The sequence below is a fragment of the Stigmatopora nigra genome, chromosome 8, assembly GCF_051989575.1.
Source record: "Stigmatopora nigra isolate UIUO_SnigA chromosome 8, RoL_Snig_1.1, whole genome shotgun sequence".
In the NCBI taxonomy this organism is placed as follows: domain Eukaryota; kingdom Metazoa; phylum Chordata; class Actinopteri; order Syngnathiformes; family Syngnathidae; genus Stigmatopora; species Stigmatopora nigra.
Window position 1 is genome coordinate 3,948,266 of NC_135515.1, and position 19,709 is coordinate 3,967,974.

Genomic DNA, 19,709 nt, shown 5'->3' on the forward strand with positions numbered 1-19,709 from the left:
TATATTTTTTTCTTTTCATTATTTGTGTTTTAATGATCTAAATAGACCAAATTTTAAGATGAATTAATTTTAAAGATATACATTATATGATATATAATATTGTATATATCATATAATATACATCTTTAAAATAGATTCATCTTGAAATCTGGTCTATTTAAATCATTAAGACACAAATAATGAAAAAGGGGATTTAAAAACGGAATAATATTTTAACAGAATATATACGACACATTATCATACCGCAACATAACTTAACAAAAATGCTTAATAATTAAACATGAAATTGCCAGTAAGAATTTTTTTTTTGGAACCTATACAGCATAATAATAAGAAGACTCATTCCCTTACCGTGGTTGTTATCGTCAGACTGGTTGAATCCACACAGCTGGCAGATGGAGCGCACCCACTTGTTCATCTCCTCCTCGGTCTCGGCCACCAGGTAAAAGGTGCGGTCTGAGGTCTTGATATCAAACACAAAGCTGTCCTGGAACTCCTTCCTCTTAAACGTCAGTCCGGCGTCCACCTGCTCGCAGCAGTGCAGGTCAATGACCCGGATCGGCTTCTTAGAGTGGTCGTTCTTGTAGTACTCCAGAACGTCGGGGTCACCACTCATGCGCCCGCTGCGCAGAATGAACCAACGCTTCTTCCATGCCTGGCAGGGAGAGATAAGAGTTCATGACGCAACGCCACTACGATGCACGACGTCCAATTTGTGGTGCAAATTCAGAGCATTGAGGAAAAAAAACACATTTGTTTGATGACAAAACAGTGGCTCAACAGCTGGACTTTTGCTGTCTAACCTTTGTAAGTAAAATAGACACATGTGGTTTGTGTGTAGCAGGTGTTTACGCCCACAAGCTCAACGTATTTCCTGTGCCGATATCCCGTGTCCACAACTCAGAACGATTGTGACTCCTGATGAGCACAACAGGCACGTTTTGGCGTACAGTTAACGCCATGCATCTCCATTTGTCACCTGACATGATTAGCCTAGTAATGACCAACCACGATCCGGAGCTGCTGGTCCTAATTATATAAAAAAAATGGCTGATTATTTTTGGTGATTTGGCAACTAACTGTATTACTCTGGGATTTGCAGTTTTGCTATGAAATTTGCTATGGAAAAAAAGCAATTAACAGATCTTATTTGCATTTTTTACTAAAGATAAACAGCCGGATTTCATTGAGGACTACAAAAATTGACTAGACATCCAATCATGTGATCCTTCTCATCCTGAGTGAGTATAAAAAGGAATGAAATTATAGTACATTTTCCATAATATTTATAATACTGAAACAAACAAAGGCTGCATTAAAGTCAAGAAAATCTCAACCAAGAGATCTTAATTTGTCACATTGGACAATAAGTTTTACCCAATCATTCAATTTCCGAGCCACAAAAGTCATGGGGGTGCTGGAGCGGATCCCCTGAATTGTTGGCCAGCTAATCGCAGGACACATGGAGAAAAACAACCATTCACGCTTATACTACAGACAAATTTGAGTGACCAAAAAGCCTACTATGCGTGTACTTTGGTATGTGGAAAGAAACCGCAGTACAAAGAGAAAACCCACACATGAAGGCCACAATGTTGAAACTATGAGGCAAACATGCTAACCACTCTGACCCCAATTTTATCTATATGACCCAAATATTTCAATGTAATTTCTTCACAACCTTATTATTTTGCTGCACAACTGATATGCATTAAAAAAATCAACAAAAAATGTCTTAAATTGAAAAAAAAAAACATTCAGATGCACTATTTTTCCTTCCTCAATACATTTCCAAGGTATCAGATCAGGACTGAAAAATAAGGTGACTCAGACTCGGACTCGCATACAAAAAATACGGGAAGCAAAAAAAAAAAAAGACTGCACAGTACCATGAAAACATGTTTACCAGCTATCTTTTCGCTCAGAGACACAAGAGGAAGAAGATAGACCAGGCCGAGGAGGAGAAGGAGGGGGTTTGTGGAGCTTTTTGGACATCTGCCAGCGATGCACTTCCACCCGTCCACGTCTCACACACATGCACTCTGCTGACACATGGGATCCTGCGGGGCCCCACTTTTGCCCACCCCCGACTGACACAACACAGAACCCAATGACAACACTTGTTGCAGACGTTTCTCCGGAGAAATAAAGACTATCCTGCTTTGAGCCAGAATAAAAGACAATTGACTGTCATTGAGCCCTTGAGTTTCCTGTTGACCACAGTTCATGAGGGGACAATGTGGGTTTCCTGTCTGCTAGAGTACGCCTACCCCAGCATGTATGCAAGTGACCATTTTAGATAGCATATTTTCTCGCATATTAGCCGTCTCTGCGTATAAGCCGTACCCTTAAAACTGCCTTAAAATAGTTGAATTGTACAATTTCTTTTGTATAAGACGCTCCCTGACAATTTTCACAGCATTCATAGTTTTAATAGGAGTACAAATGTGTTATTTTGAAGGGAAAATCCTAAGGAAAATCACCATACATGGTATTTCTGAGATACTGTATGAATCTAAATCAAAAACCTGATTAGTATAACCAGGAAGTGTGTCCGTAGTGGTCTGGTTTGTCATCCCTAGGTAAGATGGTAGCGCCCTGAGCAAGCAATGGCAGGCACAAGTGAGTTTTTTCACCTTTTATGCATCATTTGGTCTATTTTATTTCCTTGAATTTCATTCATAGACATCAAAATTAATTTCTCTTGCGTTATGGCATTTCGTTCGTCATTTTCTTGCATGTTATGTGTAATTTGTGCGCATATAAGGCGTGCCCTTGTCATCTTTTAGAGGCAAATACAGTGTATATGCAAGAAAATATGGTCATTTGCCAAGACTGGATCCTCATCTTTCAATGTCATCGTCAAAGCTAGATGTGGAATCCATTTTAACTGGGAAGGGGGCGAATGAACGTTCCTCTAAGGCCGCCATTGAGTTAAACGAACTCACTGCTTAGGCTTGATAAGCTGGTATAGAAGTACCCAGTGAGTCTTAGCTGTATGTAGTCTATTTCCTGCTGGACTGATAAACCTCGAGGGGGTAACCTTAATATCCTTGCTGCATGCATGCTCGCATCTGGCGGGCTGGGAAACAGATGAGTGAACACCGATAAGCGTCAACGTGACAGCAATGCACACTCTAGCTCTCCTGGGCTTGAGAGATGCTCATCAAAAGTCATTGTCACATTTTTCCTCAGAGAAATTAGTCATTCTTTGTGAATCGTCCTCTAAGAATCTCAATTCCCGAATTATCAACAAGGACTTTTCAGGAAATTCCGGTAACTGTACTTTCAGGCTAAGTGCTACTACTTGGAAAGGTGGAAGACGAATAGCTGTTACTCTGGACCAGATCTTATTTCAAATAATACCGGTCTTATCTAGAGAGAGAGATGGCGCCTTTTAATTGAGTTTTGGAGCTGTGCCCGCTCGTAAGAGGTCAGAACGACCTGAAGTATTACCTAGAGACGTCTCCTGTATGGAGTCTTATCAAACTTGATATTAAATTTAGAGGATTACCATGGAAAAAACAGTTGGAGAAAACAGGGTTGAGTGCAGAGCTCCATTGTACTGAAGTAAATTAGTAAATTAGATTTACTGTATGTTTTGGACAATACTTCTACACCTCAGTATATATTATAAATGGAAAAAAATATGGATTTCAACAAAATTATCCAAATTCAGACAAAATTGGAGCTGTTTTGTCTTCATCTGAAATCCATATGAATTTAAATCAGTATAGATACTGCAAAGGAGAACAATTGTGATTAGAACCAGTCATTTTAGATGACAAAAAATAAATAATAATAATATTTAGACCAGCAAGAATATTCCAGAATTGTTTAACAGATCAGGATCCAAACTTATTCAGCTGAATCCACATCTCATTAGGAATCAATATACCAGATCTTGGTCATGCTACAAAAAAAGAATACACCCCCCCTGTCAGATCAAGCGACAAAAAAAGTTCAAGTATTATCAACCAAAAATATCAAAAGAACATCCAATCACAGGTTATGAATGGAAACCCCCCAATGGAAACCCCCTTTCTTTGCGATTAGCCACCACTGTCCTAATTTCTCTCACATACCAAAACATTTCTTCAAAAAGAAGTAACTCATGAAAGAATGAAATTGCAAAGGCAAGCCATTGATTTCTGGTGCGGAGGCAGGTGCGGCTTGTCAATTTAGAATGAGGCTAACCTCCCCTCTGACTCTCTCAGATCAACCCCCCCATTCTGATGAACCCTTGTGAGTTTTCCTCCCTCAACCCCCGAGGCCAAACAGCTCGGGGAAGACGAACTGGCCTCGTTACCAACTGGGTTGCGCTGGGGCGTCAAAGCAATTGTGTCTGACTTGTAGATAAATTGAAGTTCAACTAAAGGTGGTTTTGCTTGAGAGGTTATTTTCACCATGGAAAATCACAGGGAAAAACATTCCAAAATAGACAAAGGAACAACAGTAGTTAGTTTTCCATGTTGAACAAGATCACAACCCATTTTTTTTTCAATATAAATTGTCAGCTTCACTAATAACAAGAATACTTACCCCTCATAATATTAATATTATATATTTTTTTGCCATTTTCAATTATTATTAGAGGCGCATACCCTTTCAAAGGTCGCAGGGGGTGCTGGAGCTGATCCCAGCCAATAATGGGCAGTAGGTGAGGTACACCCTGAATTGGGAAAGACAGAATATCTATTATTTATTTACAGAAAATTCGGTTTCTCTTATTTAGTATTCATATTTAAAGTGTTTTTTTCTGACTAAAACATTGATATGTTTATTTAATATATTAGTTTTAAAAAAGTAAATACTCTGTATACATCTATAATCTGGAATTTGATAAAAAGTTTGTTTGTGGATTATTTTGAAGTTATCTTTCAACTACCTAAACTTGTACAGTCATATGGCCCGACTATTAAATAGAAGAAGTACTGAATGCCGTGAGAAGGAGAACATAAACATCAAAAAGTGTACAGCGATTCTGCTAAAAATAGCAACAGCTCCTTTTGTCGAAAAGCAGGCGTGTTTGTCTCTATTTTGGGTGCATGTATTGTGGGAAGACAAATAATCATGGCGTTTTCATCTACTTTGCAGAAATAATAAACCCACAATGAATACGCGAATTTCCGCCAGAAACATAAGTCACAAAATCAATGTTTGGCTTTTTTGGGGGGCAATTTGAGGGGAAACGTTACTTCATTTAAATGAAGCGATTGACCAATGGCGGTGAAAGGTCACAGAGGTCAAAAAATAAATTGTATCATAACTCAATTGAATATGGCGATGCATTGAATTTGGCTGCTTAGGCGAAAAATATTCACATCCAAATACACTGGTGAAATATAACATTTTATAGGATTTTTTTTGTTTCTTTTCCACAAGAATGGCGGGGAAGATTGCGTGAGCTCTAGTCGACGAATAATAAACGAACTTACGTGCCCGGGGGGTGCTTCAGAGTATTTCTAAGTCAATAGAGTTCCTCCTCTGACTTTGACAAACAATTCAAAAGACTTTGCATTTGTCGCAAATATTATCTGTTCGTGAGGCCACATACTGGTTTGAACTCATCGAAGAATAACATCTTATAAAATAAGAGATGGAAATATATACTATATATAACTATAATCTATAATGATAGTGACAGGTGCTTCCATCAATATAACTTATCTGACTATTTCTTGATTTTGCATTGCTGTTTTATTGAAGTTCTCCTCAAAAAATCAAGTTGCGTTTCTAGATTTATGTAAATCTTTAAGTTATAACAATGGGTGTCAAAAATAAAGCACGTGGGCCGGTAGTAGCCCGCTAAGGGGTTCCGATTCGGCCCTTGAAGAGTTTATAATTGACTTTTCTCAATTTCCCAACCAATTTCACATTAATTTTTTCAGAGGGATTTACTAAAAAAAGTCAAAACGACTTAACAAGGAACCCAAAAATGGCCCAAAACAAAGAGGAAGCAACCTGGAAAAAACTAAAATCAGCAGGTGAACAAGGAACCAGGAAATACGCCCTAAATAGATAGGAAAGATGCAAATAAATCCAAAAAGATGACCTCTATATTTCCTAATATGACAAGAAAGTGATGCAAAATGAACTTATTGCCTGCCATTGACAACAATAGATGACCAATTTACTTAAATTATGTACAAGTGTCGTTTACAACAAGTGAGTTAACTTTTTTTGTCCAAAATTTAACTGCATGAGATCTAGTTGACATGAATGTGGCCTGCAAAACAATCTGACGTTGAAAATCCTGAAGTACAAGGAAAAACTTAACAATTTCCTCCAGGGAATTATCAATATGGCAAACCACAAACAATGCTGAATCAAGAGAAGATCCCTCTTGTCTTCGTTCAGGAATGTGGCCTGCATTGCGTGTGACCGCCTGCTGATGACGACTAGATTATCGGCGTCTGCTTGTCCCGGCGTGGTCCCTGCCGAAAACAAACCGGGCTTTTGTAGCACCTTTTTTCCCTCCGCAAATTTTTAATCGCATATCACATGTCTGCTTGACGAAGCTGTTTTGCCGGGTTTTTTTTTTTTTTTGCAAGGCGGGAGCAGGGCGGAGACAAACAAAAAGTCACACGTGTCGTTCTTGTCACTTTCGTGTCGAGTACATTGCTAGCGTGCTCAGTTTTTTTCTTCTTCAGGATGTCAAACTTAAGGCCTGGGGGCCAGATGTCGCCCACCATGAGAGTCAAATCAACTTCATGTGTCTTGGGATAATAAATATTAATAGCAGTTTTGTAGTCTTGAATGACCTAACAAGAACTGTAGAAATCAGATAGTATAATAGTATAAAGTGGTATTTCTACATATGAAATTAATTGGTGATTTCAAAATGGCATGTTCTAAATAATCTACACATTTTGCATGTTGTGAAAATGCTTATTTTTAAAGTTTAGTAAGATGCTGTCTTTTTAAGGAAACAAGTGCATTTTCAACAGTTGTTTTAAGCAGTGATGGTTGTGTTAGCTAAAAAAAACAAGTAATAGTTGATTGGCTGTTTGTGTTTATTGTTTCTTTGCAAGAATTAGCTACCGTATTTTCAGGACTATAAGGTGCACTGCATTATAAGGCGCACTGCACTATAAGGCGCACCCTCAATGAATGACGCATTTAAATTTTTTTCCCTATATAAAGCACACTGGATTATAAGGCACCCTGTCTATTTTGGACAAAATTTAAGACTTTTAAGTGCGCCTTATAGTCGTGAAAATACAGTATTGAAAAAAGTAAGCTATTTGAAAATAATTAGAAAAGAGATATTAAGGTTTATTTTCATACAGGTAGATGGTAAATTTGAAAATTATTTTTACCCACTAAGAAATATGATTTTTGAGGTTTGGCAGCTCTGTTATTGTATAATAAAGGGGCGGAGTTGCGAGCAAACAACTTGAATACAGAATTCGACAAGTCCTACATTGGGATATACCGGCTGAAAATAGACAAGCCGTAGTGCACCTTGTGTTTGTGCAGCTGTGTGTTTGTACGCACATGAGGGGGGTGCCCCAAGGTGAGAGGCCACCCTGTCCTCCTATTGTAGCTTACAGACAAAGTGTTTAGTTTGTATGTTTGCTCATGCACATTTGAAAACACCAAGAGTGACGCGTATCAGCTCGTGTGTTGACACAGACTCTCGTACGACTGTGTGTCCTACTACAACAGACACGCCTCGGATAATTGTTTAGGGCACGAGCAACTGTGAGATCATAAATGGGGGCGTGCCCAGGCATACAACGTCATGTTTGTTGGGATTGAGCTGAGCTGTTAATAGAAAAAATAAATATATTTTAAAAAATAAGCTATCAAAATGGTTAAAAATTCAATTTAGAGGTTGAAATGATCAATTTAGCCCAAATTGGGAACCAATTGGATGCCCTTTTTTAGTCATTAGAAAAGATACATAAGAAAATAATTATGAAAAAAATGTATTATGAAAATTACTTACAGAGAGAACTGAGCTTCCCATCTTAAAAATATGTCAAATATGAATTTTATTGGCGAAATCATGAAAATTACAATGATTTTTTGGATCAATGTAAAGATTTTGAGTGCTTTTTTTGTATTTGTTTTGATTTTTAGCAACCAATTATCCATAATGATTTTCATAATAAAACAAGTTTGGTTACTGATCATATAATTTAAACACATATAAATATGAAAAACAATATTAGTTCAGACATATATTATAACCTAATACATAAATGATAGCTTATGTGTTTGTAATTTCTATAACTTATGGGCACCTATCCGTGTGACATGAGTTTACACAACAGCCTGCGAGTTCAAACTAAACACAAGCGGGGAAGTCGCACAGTTTACACAAGCGCCAGTCGTAAGAGATGTTAAGCAGACTGCGTGAACGGACGCCACACGTCTCTGGTTACTGTCCTGCCCTGTCCAAACGGGTGTCACGCACAAAACCAAGGCCAATACGCCATGAAAGTGGGAAACCTTCGGGTCTAACAGACCAAACATCGAGATTTTCGTATGTAATGTTTTTGTACACACAAACTTTTAGTTAATCAGGAATGAAACCAAATAACTGTGGTCAAACAACAATGGCTGTGTTTTACTGCCAGCCTGCATCATCACATTTTGGGCTGTAACCCGGTTATGCAAAGCCACGTTAAAAAAATCGGATTATTTATATTTTGTTTATTATAAAACAGGGAAACATTCCAAAATACCAACAATGGCTGGCTCTAGAGGTGACTGTGTAGTTCCCTTTTAAAAAAGTCCTTTCAGCCATATATAAGACGCACCTGAGTATAAGCCGCACCAACTAAAGGATATACAACGAAAGAGAAACAAATATATAAGTCGCAGTGAAGTACAAGTTGTATTTTTTGGGGCCAATGAGAAACATTATATCTTAAAGAAATACTAGTATAATAAGGAACAACATACACTACAAGTACTTATTAACTATAGCCTAAAAAAGCACTACAAATAAGCTGTTATGGATCTAGAAAATAAAATAGACATAAGTCATACTGAGTATAACTCAGACTATGCGTCTTTCTATGTTTTCATCCTTGTCTAAATAGGTTACCATGCCAACCAATCAGCTTCCCAAACCAGGTGTTCCTCTACACTAGCAAAGGACTTCGAAACAAACTTTTTAACGGTGTAGTCTGCGGTTTATTAACGTCGAGGTAATTCCCGAACAAGCCTTGCGGCACTGTGTGAAAAAAAAAAAATCAGGCGTCTGTTTTGAGGACCACAACGCACAGATAGCCTCCTTTCTACCCTGGACGTCACACACACTAGTTCTAGCTTCCGCATCATATGACTGTCATTTGATTAACCTTGTGATAAAGATGAACCCATTCCTTGTGGTGACCTACTAAGCTTTGACGTCATTGCGCGCTATTTTTTTTTTCCCCCCATGTTTGAAACGCACGTTGGCGCCCCGAGGCTTTTTTACGCGAACATTACATGACATGAAGCTCTTCCACTGTGCCTGCCAATAAAAACGGAACAAGCAAAATGTCTATGCCTGTCAAAGCAGGAAATATGGAGGCGTTGCTGCATGACCTCCAGGGGTTGAGGGGGGCAAGGACTTCCCAAAGACCCCCACACCACTGTCCTCTCTCCGTTGCTTCTTTTTCCGCGGGAGAGCGATCGCCTTTCCCGATACAATCGGTCTGGAATGTGGCAAGTCTTCGGCGTGTGTGAACAGACACGTTTAGGCAACGGACAGGTGGGAGGGATTCTTTTTTTTTTTTTTTTTATCCTGACGTGGGAACAGGAATTAGATTGTTTACACTATGTCATTTGAATGATTCATGTTGGACGTGTAGACTGACGTGAGTTTGATTTAGAGTCATATTTACCCTGTAAACTGCACGGCATGACCAACTGACTAAGTACGTCAGTTCTTTAGAAGTTGGACGGTTTAATCTTTATGTACTTAAAGGATAAATATAAATTCTGCCTAGCAACAAGTGATAACAGAAACAAAAGGTCACGGGAAGAAGAACAATGTCGTTTCGCCGAATGATTTTTCTTCCATGTGGTATAACGATGTGTTTCCAACCATTTTAACAAGTTTTTTTTGGGAGGTCCGAACCGTGAGGGTCAGCAGAAAGTAAACAAACGTTTACTCGTTCCTGATTCAAACAAATCAGGCGTTTATCGCCGTAAATGTCAACAAATTTGCAGGTAATTTTGAGCCACAGAGAGATAAACAACCTTAACACAGCTGATATCTTAGCGTACCTTGTAATGAGGTTCCCTGACTCAACTTGATTTGCATACCATGGAACTAGTGAGTCACCATTGGCAAGCGCTAATCACATTGGTACACAATTAGGAAACATCCCAGCAAGTCTAGCTCTTGCGTATTTATATCCTTCACCTTCAACCGGTTTGCATGCGATTTGCATGATCGACCTGTTTTTTTACTCAGTCACCTTTTAGGCTTCCATCTGACACGCAACCGAACTAGCACTTCTCAAATGGGTTCAGTTAATGCGTGATAATTATCGTATATCATATCGAACCATGTTTTGGCGATAAAGCTGCAATCCATTCTGACTTGGAGCGAATAATAGATGATGTCTACTCGGTCAATGGCGTCCAATGATCTAAAAAATGGTTGATGCTAAGCGATGCTGATTATGCATTAAAAAAGCATGTATTTACACTTCTAATTGCTCACGAGAAAAACTCATGAGGAGAAAATTGTTTGATTTTTGACTGTTTTCTTGCCAACAAGTGGGATAGGCATCGTTTTTCATAAAACTTCCCTTCGAGACATTCCTAATTTTGCGGTCAGACTAGTATCACGTGAAAGGACAAAAAAAAACAAACGACAGGCCCACGCCACGACCCGAAAGTCACCTCGGTCAGCTGACGGCAACGGCCGAGGGTAAAATAGCCCCGATTGTTCCTGCACTCGACTTTACAAGGAAGGAATTCCAGATGGTTGAAGGATTACGTCCACATGTCTACTGGTTGTTGACGTCCCATCACACTGAAGACGCCTGTCCGCCCTGCATAGGGTAGCAAAAGTACTTGCACTTACCACCTCTACTACTTTATATCATGTTATCTGGCGCCTTACTCTTGTTTATACAGTACACGGGATCTTCCTGTGTACAGTTGCGGTGGCAGCTGCTCCATGTTGACCATGAAGGTCTTTGTGGAAAAGTCGGCCATAATTACTCAACCAATGGCCGAGGAAGATTCAGAACTCAATTTGGGAGGCTTTCCATCGCAAAATTAGCTCATAGGATTGCGTCAAGTAGTAAAACAGCAACAAATCCCCAATAGTAATACTTCAACGATTGAGTACTGCAGAGTGACCACATCACAGGTTGAGTCCGCCAAATATGAATCAAAATTTATCCTTTAGGGACAATAATATAACAATAAAACAGGGGGAAGCAAATCACAATTGAACTGTATTACACCAGCTACTCGGAAGCCAAGGAAGAACATCTCATCTCATTTTCTGAACCGCGTTATCCTCATTAGGGTCATACTACACACAGGTGGATTAACCTGGATTTGAATTAAATAATAGTAGAGTCACTGTTAGATTAAATAGGCAACGTAAAAACACTATCCCTAGATAACTATTGCGACAGGTCTTGAACTGATATACAGCGATAAACAAGGTATTACTGTATATAAACAAATAGCAGCTGTAGTATTTGTAAATGGTCTCATGTAACTATGGGCCTTCATAAATCCTATTATGTGAGCTGGGTTTGACTCGTGCCCGATGAAGCTCCCATATCCCAGGGGCTGGGGGGGTTGGACACTTATCTGGAGCTTTATCGGGCCACTCAAGGAGCCGCCGTTGTTGTGACACGGCTAAGATGGAAACAGCTCACATCAGACGTGACCTCATCGTGATCGGGTAATGCCGAGGTAAGCGCGAGAGGCATTTAGTGGAGAGCGGAGACAGCTGCAGGCGTGTACACACTGTGATATGAACGCACCACCTTAACCTCCCGCTACAATCTGGGTGGTCGACTGTAAGAAATTTGCATGTTTATAGTAGTAAAAACTACTGGTTGAGCATCTCGCTAGTGGCCTGTGATAGGGAGTTAAGTGAACCAGATTTGTACGTTTTAGGAGATGCACCTGCAATTGCTTGATAATGGGGCTGGGGTCAAAATGAACTGTTAAGTCTTCATGGGGAAGTTATTTAACTTATTGGCTCCATCCGTTTTATGGCATGTTATAATAAATGTGTGCATTTGTTTAAAAAATACAAACACAATTATAAAAAGACTTCTATATAAATATAATATATAACTAACAATATTACCCTTAGTTTTTGAAATGAACAAAAATAGTCACTTCACTGATAATTCAGTTGTAGTCATGTTACTCAAGTGCTAAAAATTGCACAACACCACAAAAATGTCACTCTCAAAATGGGTCAAAGCACTCATCGATTGCCACTGACGAATGATCGCTGCCAGTCCCTCCCCGTTTGGACGTTTGCCACTGACAATGGCAGTGAATGAGTTAATTATTCTCCCCATAAATAACTTGGGGACTACTTAAATGAATGGGATAATTTTCCTTCTCTGCATTTGTTCAGTGGTAGTAGTAGTGGGAGTGGTAGTAGTAGTAGTGGTAGTAGTGGTAGTAGTGGTAGTAGAGGTAGTAGGGGTAGTAGTGGTAGTAGTGGTAGTAGTGGTAGTAGTGGTAGTAGTGGTAGTAGTGGTAGTAGTGGTAGTAGTGGTAGTAGTGGTAGTAGCAGTAGTAGCAGTAGTAGTAGCAGTAGTAGTAGTATCAGCTGGGAGCTGTTGGAAACAGCAGGGGTCAAAATGGATGTGGGAATTAATGTGTCATTGGTGTAGAGTTAAACAGTATTGAAAACCGTCTCTTTCAACCGTTATACAATGGAAGTGAATGGCATTGTTTTTCGCTACACTTCACAGGGATAGATAAACAAACAAGGACACAATACATTAAATTTGACTTTTTTTCTCGCCACAGTGTGCACCAGATGCCATGGCACTGGTTGGAAATCACTGTTGAAGCATAGGCCAACCCTTTATACTCCTTAAAAGAATTCTGAATTATTTTTGTCAAATACTTTCAATGGGCTAAAATTATAAACTACAGCACACACAGTAGTTATAAATTCAATGCACATCACAAACATTTCTTAAATGTAAATATTTCTGAAAAAATGCCCTATTACTCCTGCATGTAACTATTCTCATTATAACATTTCACAGTATTTCTGTACTGTATATACTAGTATTCATTTATATATTGCTTTATTTATCTATGCCGCAGTGGCAATTGAATTTCCCCAATGGGAGATGAATAAATATCTATTTTATTCTAGTCTATACTGAACATGGTGCAGGTGTACCTAATAAACTGACGTCTGATTATGGGGTTAAATGACAAATATGTACTTACATATCTCCGTAGTTTCCTCTCGGGTGGCGATTTCCTCAGCCAGCCCTGGAGGATGATCTCTCCGCCGCTCATCTCGCCGACAAGTCCGTCCCTCGGTGTCCTACACGCGCAGGACGCCCCAGACCGGCGTGTGCTTTTCCCCCATCCGAGCCGAGACGGAACCAGGCGGGACCAGGCGGGACGACACGATCCAAGACCGGGGGAAGTGTCTGGCGGTGCCGGTGGAGAGACGCAATCGGGCGAGCCTGAGCTGCTCCTCCGCGGGGAAGCTCGACTGATGCGGGCCAGCGTCACGGGGCGTCTGCGGCTTGTTTTCCCAACTCGACACCACGCCCACGGCCGGCTTGTGAGAGAGGGGCGGGCCGGTATCTACAAATGTCAGACAAAATGTTATACTTAGACTTGTATTGAGGCTTAAATTTAGTTAATGAGGAACATAACACTTCCAGGAACTTAAAAAATGAAACGTTTTTAGGAATAGAAGTGTATCAAAACGCAATTTCTCATTGTTGGATGAGGAAACGGCACCACATGTTGGTGAAGTGGGGTAAACACAGGCTTCACTTGGTAACTGGATTAATTTCTTTCAAACTTGTTGCCTTAAATGCTTTATCTTTGTGTTTTAAGCAAAACTTACCACTAATGAAGCTGAAATGTGATCAGCACTTTTTCCTATTTTAGACATTTTTTCGAATCAGGATTGTATTTTCCCAGCAGGAGACAAATTTGTAACATTATTCCTGAATTTAGGAATAACTGGAGCAAAGATCCAGTGTCAATTGCTGTTCTTAAAGGCACTGCTGCCATCTAGCTTCAATTTTGGGATGCATTATATCTTGAGAAAACTTATGCCAGTTTGAATGCAGAACTGCCCGAGCATTTCATATTGCTTTAAACTGTGAATTGAAATTAAGATAAAAATGACAGCAGCCTTCACATTTCAGAAAGCAATATATTGTTAAATATGACATATTTCAACAGTCATCCCCATAAAACAAAATGAAAATGCTGAACCTGGAATAATTACAGCAGACAAGAATGTGCATAGCGAGGGAAGGGAATCACATCCTTGATGTTGTCCACTCCAAGAATGCATTGCAGATAGCGTTCAAATCCCATCCCAAAACCGCCGTGGGGAACGGAGCCAAAACGCCTCAAATCCAAATACCTGAAAATAAATTCACCTTCACTGTTATTGGCCATGATAGACGTCCAACCACAATGCCCAATGTAGCATGAATTGAAAGAGTTTATCATGTAAGAATTCATTCCGTGAAGACAACAAATTGGCTCTTACCAACTGTAGGTGTCTTCTAATCCGACCCTAAGAAGAAAAAAAAACTGTTTAAAAGAAAGCATATTATAGAAAATCTACTTATTTCTAGCATTTCCATTTACCAAATCACAACCAATGTTCCCTCTAAGCTGCAATTGCGCACTACTCTTGTCTTCTCTGCGCAGCAGCAATCATATAGCGTGCAGTAAATAAACCAACAAAAAATTAGAGGGAACATTGGTCACAAAACTGATCTATAATCCAAAATAATGGTGTGTGGATTAGGGCTGGGTGATTATTTGACTGTGACCATGAAAAATTTCCGGTCGATTTTGACATTGACATCTGCAACTTAGATATAAGAGTCAAATCAGAAAAGGGCTGATATTGAAATCATAAAAATGGATTCTTTTTTGCATGAGTGCACTCTTACTCTTCCAGACGAGCTTTTAACAGGTCCAGCCTCTCCTCCCTCAGCGACCCCCCACATAGCTCGCCAACGCCGGGCACCAGAAGATCCACAGCAGCCACCTGCGCTTCAAAACAACACATCAACAATTTCTACTCATGCATCTGCCATTGTTTTTCAACCCACCGTGCGTTGGGGCTGGTCTCGGTTATCTCTGGCATAAAAGGGCTTGAGCTGGTAAGGATAATCGACGACAAAGACTGGACGCATTCCGCAATGTTTCACCAGGTACTTCTCGTGTTCTGTCTGGAGGTCGCAGCCCCACTGGGAAATGGCCAGAGGACGGATGTCAAGGTGGCATTGAGCTTCTTAGATGATCAAGCGATAATACGTACGTTAACGGGGAAGGCGAACGTCTGAGCGCTTTGCTTAAGGATATTTATAGCCTCGCTGTAGGTCACCCTGGATGTGGAAAGATTTTCTTTAATAATTGTCCCAACATGAGCAAAGTTAATGAAGATTTGTGATCTATTACAGCACTAATAATCAAATAATTGGACAATTTCAACACAGTAACAACAATAATAACAAAAACTATCACAAATCCTTCAATCAGTTGTGCAGTTTGTGATTTAATGGTTACATTATTTTATGCATTACCGTATTTTCACGACTATAAGACGCATTGCATTATAAGGCGCACCCTCAATGAATGACATTTTTTTCCATATATTAGGTGCAATGTATTATAAGGCGCCTTATCTATTTTGGAGAAAATGTAAGACTTATAAGTGCGCCTCATAGTCCTTAAATACGGTAATTTGAAATAGGGATAATCTGCATAGAGATGTTCTTATCTATGAGGATAGTTTTGCAACTCAATAAATTAAAAAAAAATACTTACACATGGAATTTTGCCTTCAGCATGGCTTCCACTGCATCCTTTCATCATGTTGAAGATAGAGGGGAAAAAAAGCCACAATGAGGCGATTGGTCAGCCTGTTGCTGGGCAAAACTCACCCTGTGTCCCGGTGTCACGTGCTTATGAAATAAGTCCACGTCTTGAGGGCAGCGGTCCAACACGTGCTCGGTGGTTCGTCTGAACATGGCCTCCATGACCTGTAGCGGGTGCGCCATTAATGATTTAAGTGAGACTTGCTATGCATGTTAACTTATTTGTTGCATTTTAACATGATTACGATGGGGGACAGATTTTTGTTGTATGTTTTTGGTCTGTTAGATGGTTTGAACTCATTTTGGAGTTAAAAAAATCCAAAAGACATCCTAATTTTTCTCTTGCATGTCAACTTTTTTATTGATAGTAAGTCTATCAAAGACAGAAAGCCTTTATTTTAGCTTTTTTTAATTAACAAGTGCTGAAAGTAAATACAATTCTCCTTTAATTTTTTTAACCCCCCCTGTGCTCTGCTTGTTTACATATTATATATAGCACATGTGTCAAAGAGGCGGTCCGGGGGCCAAATCTGGCCCGCCGCATCATTTTGTGTGGCCCGGGAAAGTAAATCATGAGTGCCAACTTTCAGTTTTAGGATCAAATTCAAATGAAGAGTGTAGATAAATATTAAATTCCCTGATTTTTCCCCTTTTATATCAATAATTGTAATTTTTTAATCCATTTTTTCTGTGTTTTTAGTTCAAAAATCATTTTGTAAAATCTAAAAATATATTTTAAAAAAACTGAAAATAAACATTGTTTTACATCTATAAAACAAACTGAATATTCAGGGCATTTAATCCAGTTCTGTTAATCCATTTATAAAATAAAAAAATCTAGATATTAGGTCTAAAATGGTCCGGCCCACATGAAATAGAGTTGACGTTAATACGGGCCACGAACCGAGTTTGAACACCCTTAATATACAGCGTGAGGCACATATTATACGGAGATAGAAGTCAATGACGCTTACCGTAGTGAGATCCTCTATAGTCTCCGTAAAGGCTACCTCCGCCTCCACCATGAAAAACTCGGCCAGGTGGCGTCGGCTCTGGGAGTTTTCGGCACGGAAGGTCGGCCCGAATGTATAAACTCTAGAAAATGACCTGCAGGCATAATTATAGCAAGATGCAATGAGGAAGAGTCAATGTGCGTGTGCTGTTTTTACCCCGAGGCGCTGCAAAAGTAATTCTGCAGAAGAAGATGGTAAAAAAAAAAAGAAGTCATAAAATAACACATCACCCTGCCATGACCTCCAAGTGTAGCTGACCAGATACGGTCAAGTAGGCCGGAACCGAGAAGAAGTTGTCGTTTTCGTTCTGTGGGCAGGATGGCTATGGAGAAAAGTAAAAAAAAAAAGATTCATGGGTATATTCTTTTATGAACCCAGTGATGCCTGAATTTTTATATCACAAATATGCATTTAAAAAGGGTCTGGGAATACATAAATATGTAAAAAATGTGTAAAAAATAGAATTATTAAACATTGGAGTATGCAAAATTAAGTATAATTATGCAATTGTATATGAAATAATAAATGTAAATATTTTTTAAAGAAGGCAATATTTAGGGGAGGACGTTGAAAATAAATAGGTTAAAAATGAATAGGTTAAAAATGATTACTAAATAACTCATTTTGATTTCATTTTCAAAAATACTTAGTGAATATTTCATTATTTTTTGGTTACATAGATTCTAATTTTAACTCTAAAAGACATTGGCAGTCCAAATCCATTGTAAATTGTACTGAATATCACTGCCATTTTTTTTAAATGATTAAATATAAAATAGAGAAGTCGTGAAAATATGTGGCTCTTGGTAAAAGTGTTAAATGTTAATTTGGGTATCATGAGGTTGAAAATGCTTGTCAAAAAACTCTCACCTCAATCTGAAAAAGCTCTCCGGCCCCCTCGCAGTCATTGGAGGTGATGATCGGCGTGTGAATGTGCACAAAGCCATTTTCCTGCAAAACAGGAAGGTGAGCGATGGCTCAGCAAAGTCTCAGCTGACTTGACCTCACCTTGAAATACGAGTGAACGGCCCAAGCGGCCTCGCTGCGTATCCTCAGCAAGGAACTGAAGGTGTTTGTTCTACTGCGGAGATGCGGGAACTGACGGATGTAGTCCAGTTTGTGCCGCTCTTTGATTTTAAACGGGAAATCCTGCAATGGAGAACAAGGGCTGATGAGTGCTGAGTATTATATATATATATATATATATATAAAAAAAGTTTAAATTCATGAAGGAATAGTGGAATTCTGGGGAAGAGGAAAATAATAACAGTAAGCTGTGTTGTTGTTATACTAATATTGTTCAAATAAAGGTATATTTCAGATGGAAATTCAAAATTTGTCGTATTATATGAAGAATACGGAATGTATAAATTGTACAATTTGTAAATTTAAGTTGTATTATTGTGGAAAAGGTATATTAAGAAAAATATGTTACTTCTTTAGGCTATTTATAGTCAGGAATATTCAAATCAAATGATGAGACTAAAAAAAATGTTTGAAAAAGAAAGCTGCAATTTTTCTTAAAGAACTACATTAAAAATATTAACATTGATGTGTACATGTTTCAGCACCATGGAGAGAGATCAACTCATAAGACTTTAAAATGCAAATATGCAATTTTTCTTTTACCAATCACGAAATTATATGACTTTTTATCTGTAAAGTAAAAATAATAAAATAATAAAATCTATCCCAAATTATACCTAAATATATGGTATTACATATATTATTATATTTTAGTGATAGCGGCAATCTCACCAAAGCGTTACATTCTCCAACCACGTCAATATTCCCGGCTTCCAACTCCACAGACTGTTTACGGTGCAGACTTTTCTTCAAAACTCCTCGAATCTTGACGGCACTTCCGAAAGTCAGCTTCCTAAAAAAGGAAGAACATTTATTTTATCTGGGAATTCTGTAAGTCAACCATCAATATATACCCAAGTGCTTACGGGTCGTGATTTTCCGAAGTGGTGACAACTTGCAGTGGCTGCAGGCAGCTACCATCATTGACATCCACAAACAAATTTGCCTTCTGTGATCGGACGGAACGAACCCATCCCTGCAGGATATGCACTTCGGATTATTCATGCAAGGGCATTATGAACTCATGAAAACCTCAAAATGACTGAAAAAAAATCTAATTTCTTGGTATTTGGGCAAGTAATTGTTTTGGCAAAGATCAGAGTAGCTTAATTGAACACTAATGACTAACAGGTTGCAGATCTGAAAACCTGATTGTAAACATAGAACTGGGGTGGTCAACTCCGGTCCTCGAGAGCAACTATCCATTCCAGTTTTCCACATCTCCCTCCTCTACCACACCTGAATCAGATGATCAACTCATTAGCAAGCTGTCCAGACGCTTGTTACCGATCCTGATCATTTTAGTCAGGGAGATATGGAAAACAGACTGGATATCGGCCATCGAGGATTGAATTGCCCACCCCTAATATAGATTTATAATTATACAAGAAAGGGCTAGAGACAAAATGTGATGTTGATGTCGATATAATGCTTTAACTTCTAAAAGATCGACATCATATTGACAAATGCGTTAAAGCTTACCTGAATCTGGACATCTTTCCCCAATCCAACACCTGAAAGTGCCTCAAAAATTCGAAGCTTTCTCGGCACCTCCTTGCAGAAA

General features: G+C 38.9%; 2 protein-coding genes across 2 annotated transcripts in view; both read right to left on the reverse strand.

Annotated features, from left to right (window-relative positions):
- The window catches only part of gab2 (GRB2-associated binding protein 2), a 27,161-nt gene extending 12,593 nt beyond the window's left edge, over positions 1–14,568 (reverse strand). The window contains exons 1-3 of the mRNA XM_077722873.1: positions 14,422–14,568; positions 13,408–13,776; positions 352–655 (exon numbers count right to left, since the gene is read on the reverse strand). Coding sequence (XP_077578999.1) covers positions 352–655; positions 13,408–13,479 — 376 coding nt within the window. The 5' untranslated portion in view covers positions 13,480–13,776; positions 14,422–14,568. The remainder of the gene's footprint in view (positions 1–351; positions 656–13,407; positions 13,777–14,421) is intronic.
- Positions 14,340–17,989, reverse strand: nars2 (asparaginyl-tRNA synthetase 2, mitochondrial). The gene is made up of 10 exons (XM_077722874.1): positions 17,930–17,989; positions 17,290–17,381; positions 17,021–17,153; positions 16,113–16,211; positions 15,997–16,034; positions 15,488–15,554; positions 15,279–15,416; positions 15,117–15,214; positions 14,705–14,731; positions 14,340–14,575 (listed from the first exon to the last, which is right to left on the reverse strand). Exons 2-10 carry the CDS (start codon positions 17,295–17,297, stop codon positions 14,431–14,433), a joined length of 753 nt encoding a protein of 250 aa, XP_077579000.1. The 5' UTR covers positions 17,298–17,381; positions 17,930–17,989; the 3' UTR covers positions 14,340–14,430.
- Positions 17,990–19,709: the final 1,720 nt, after the last annotated feature.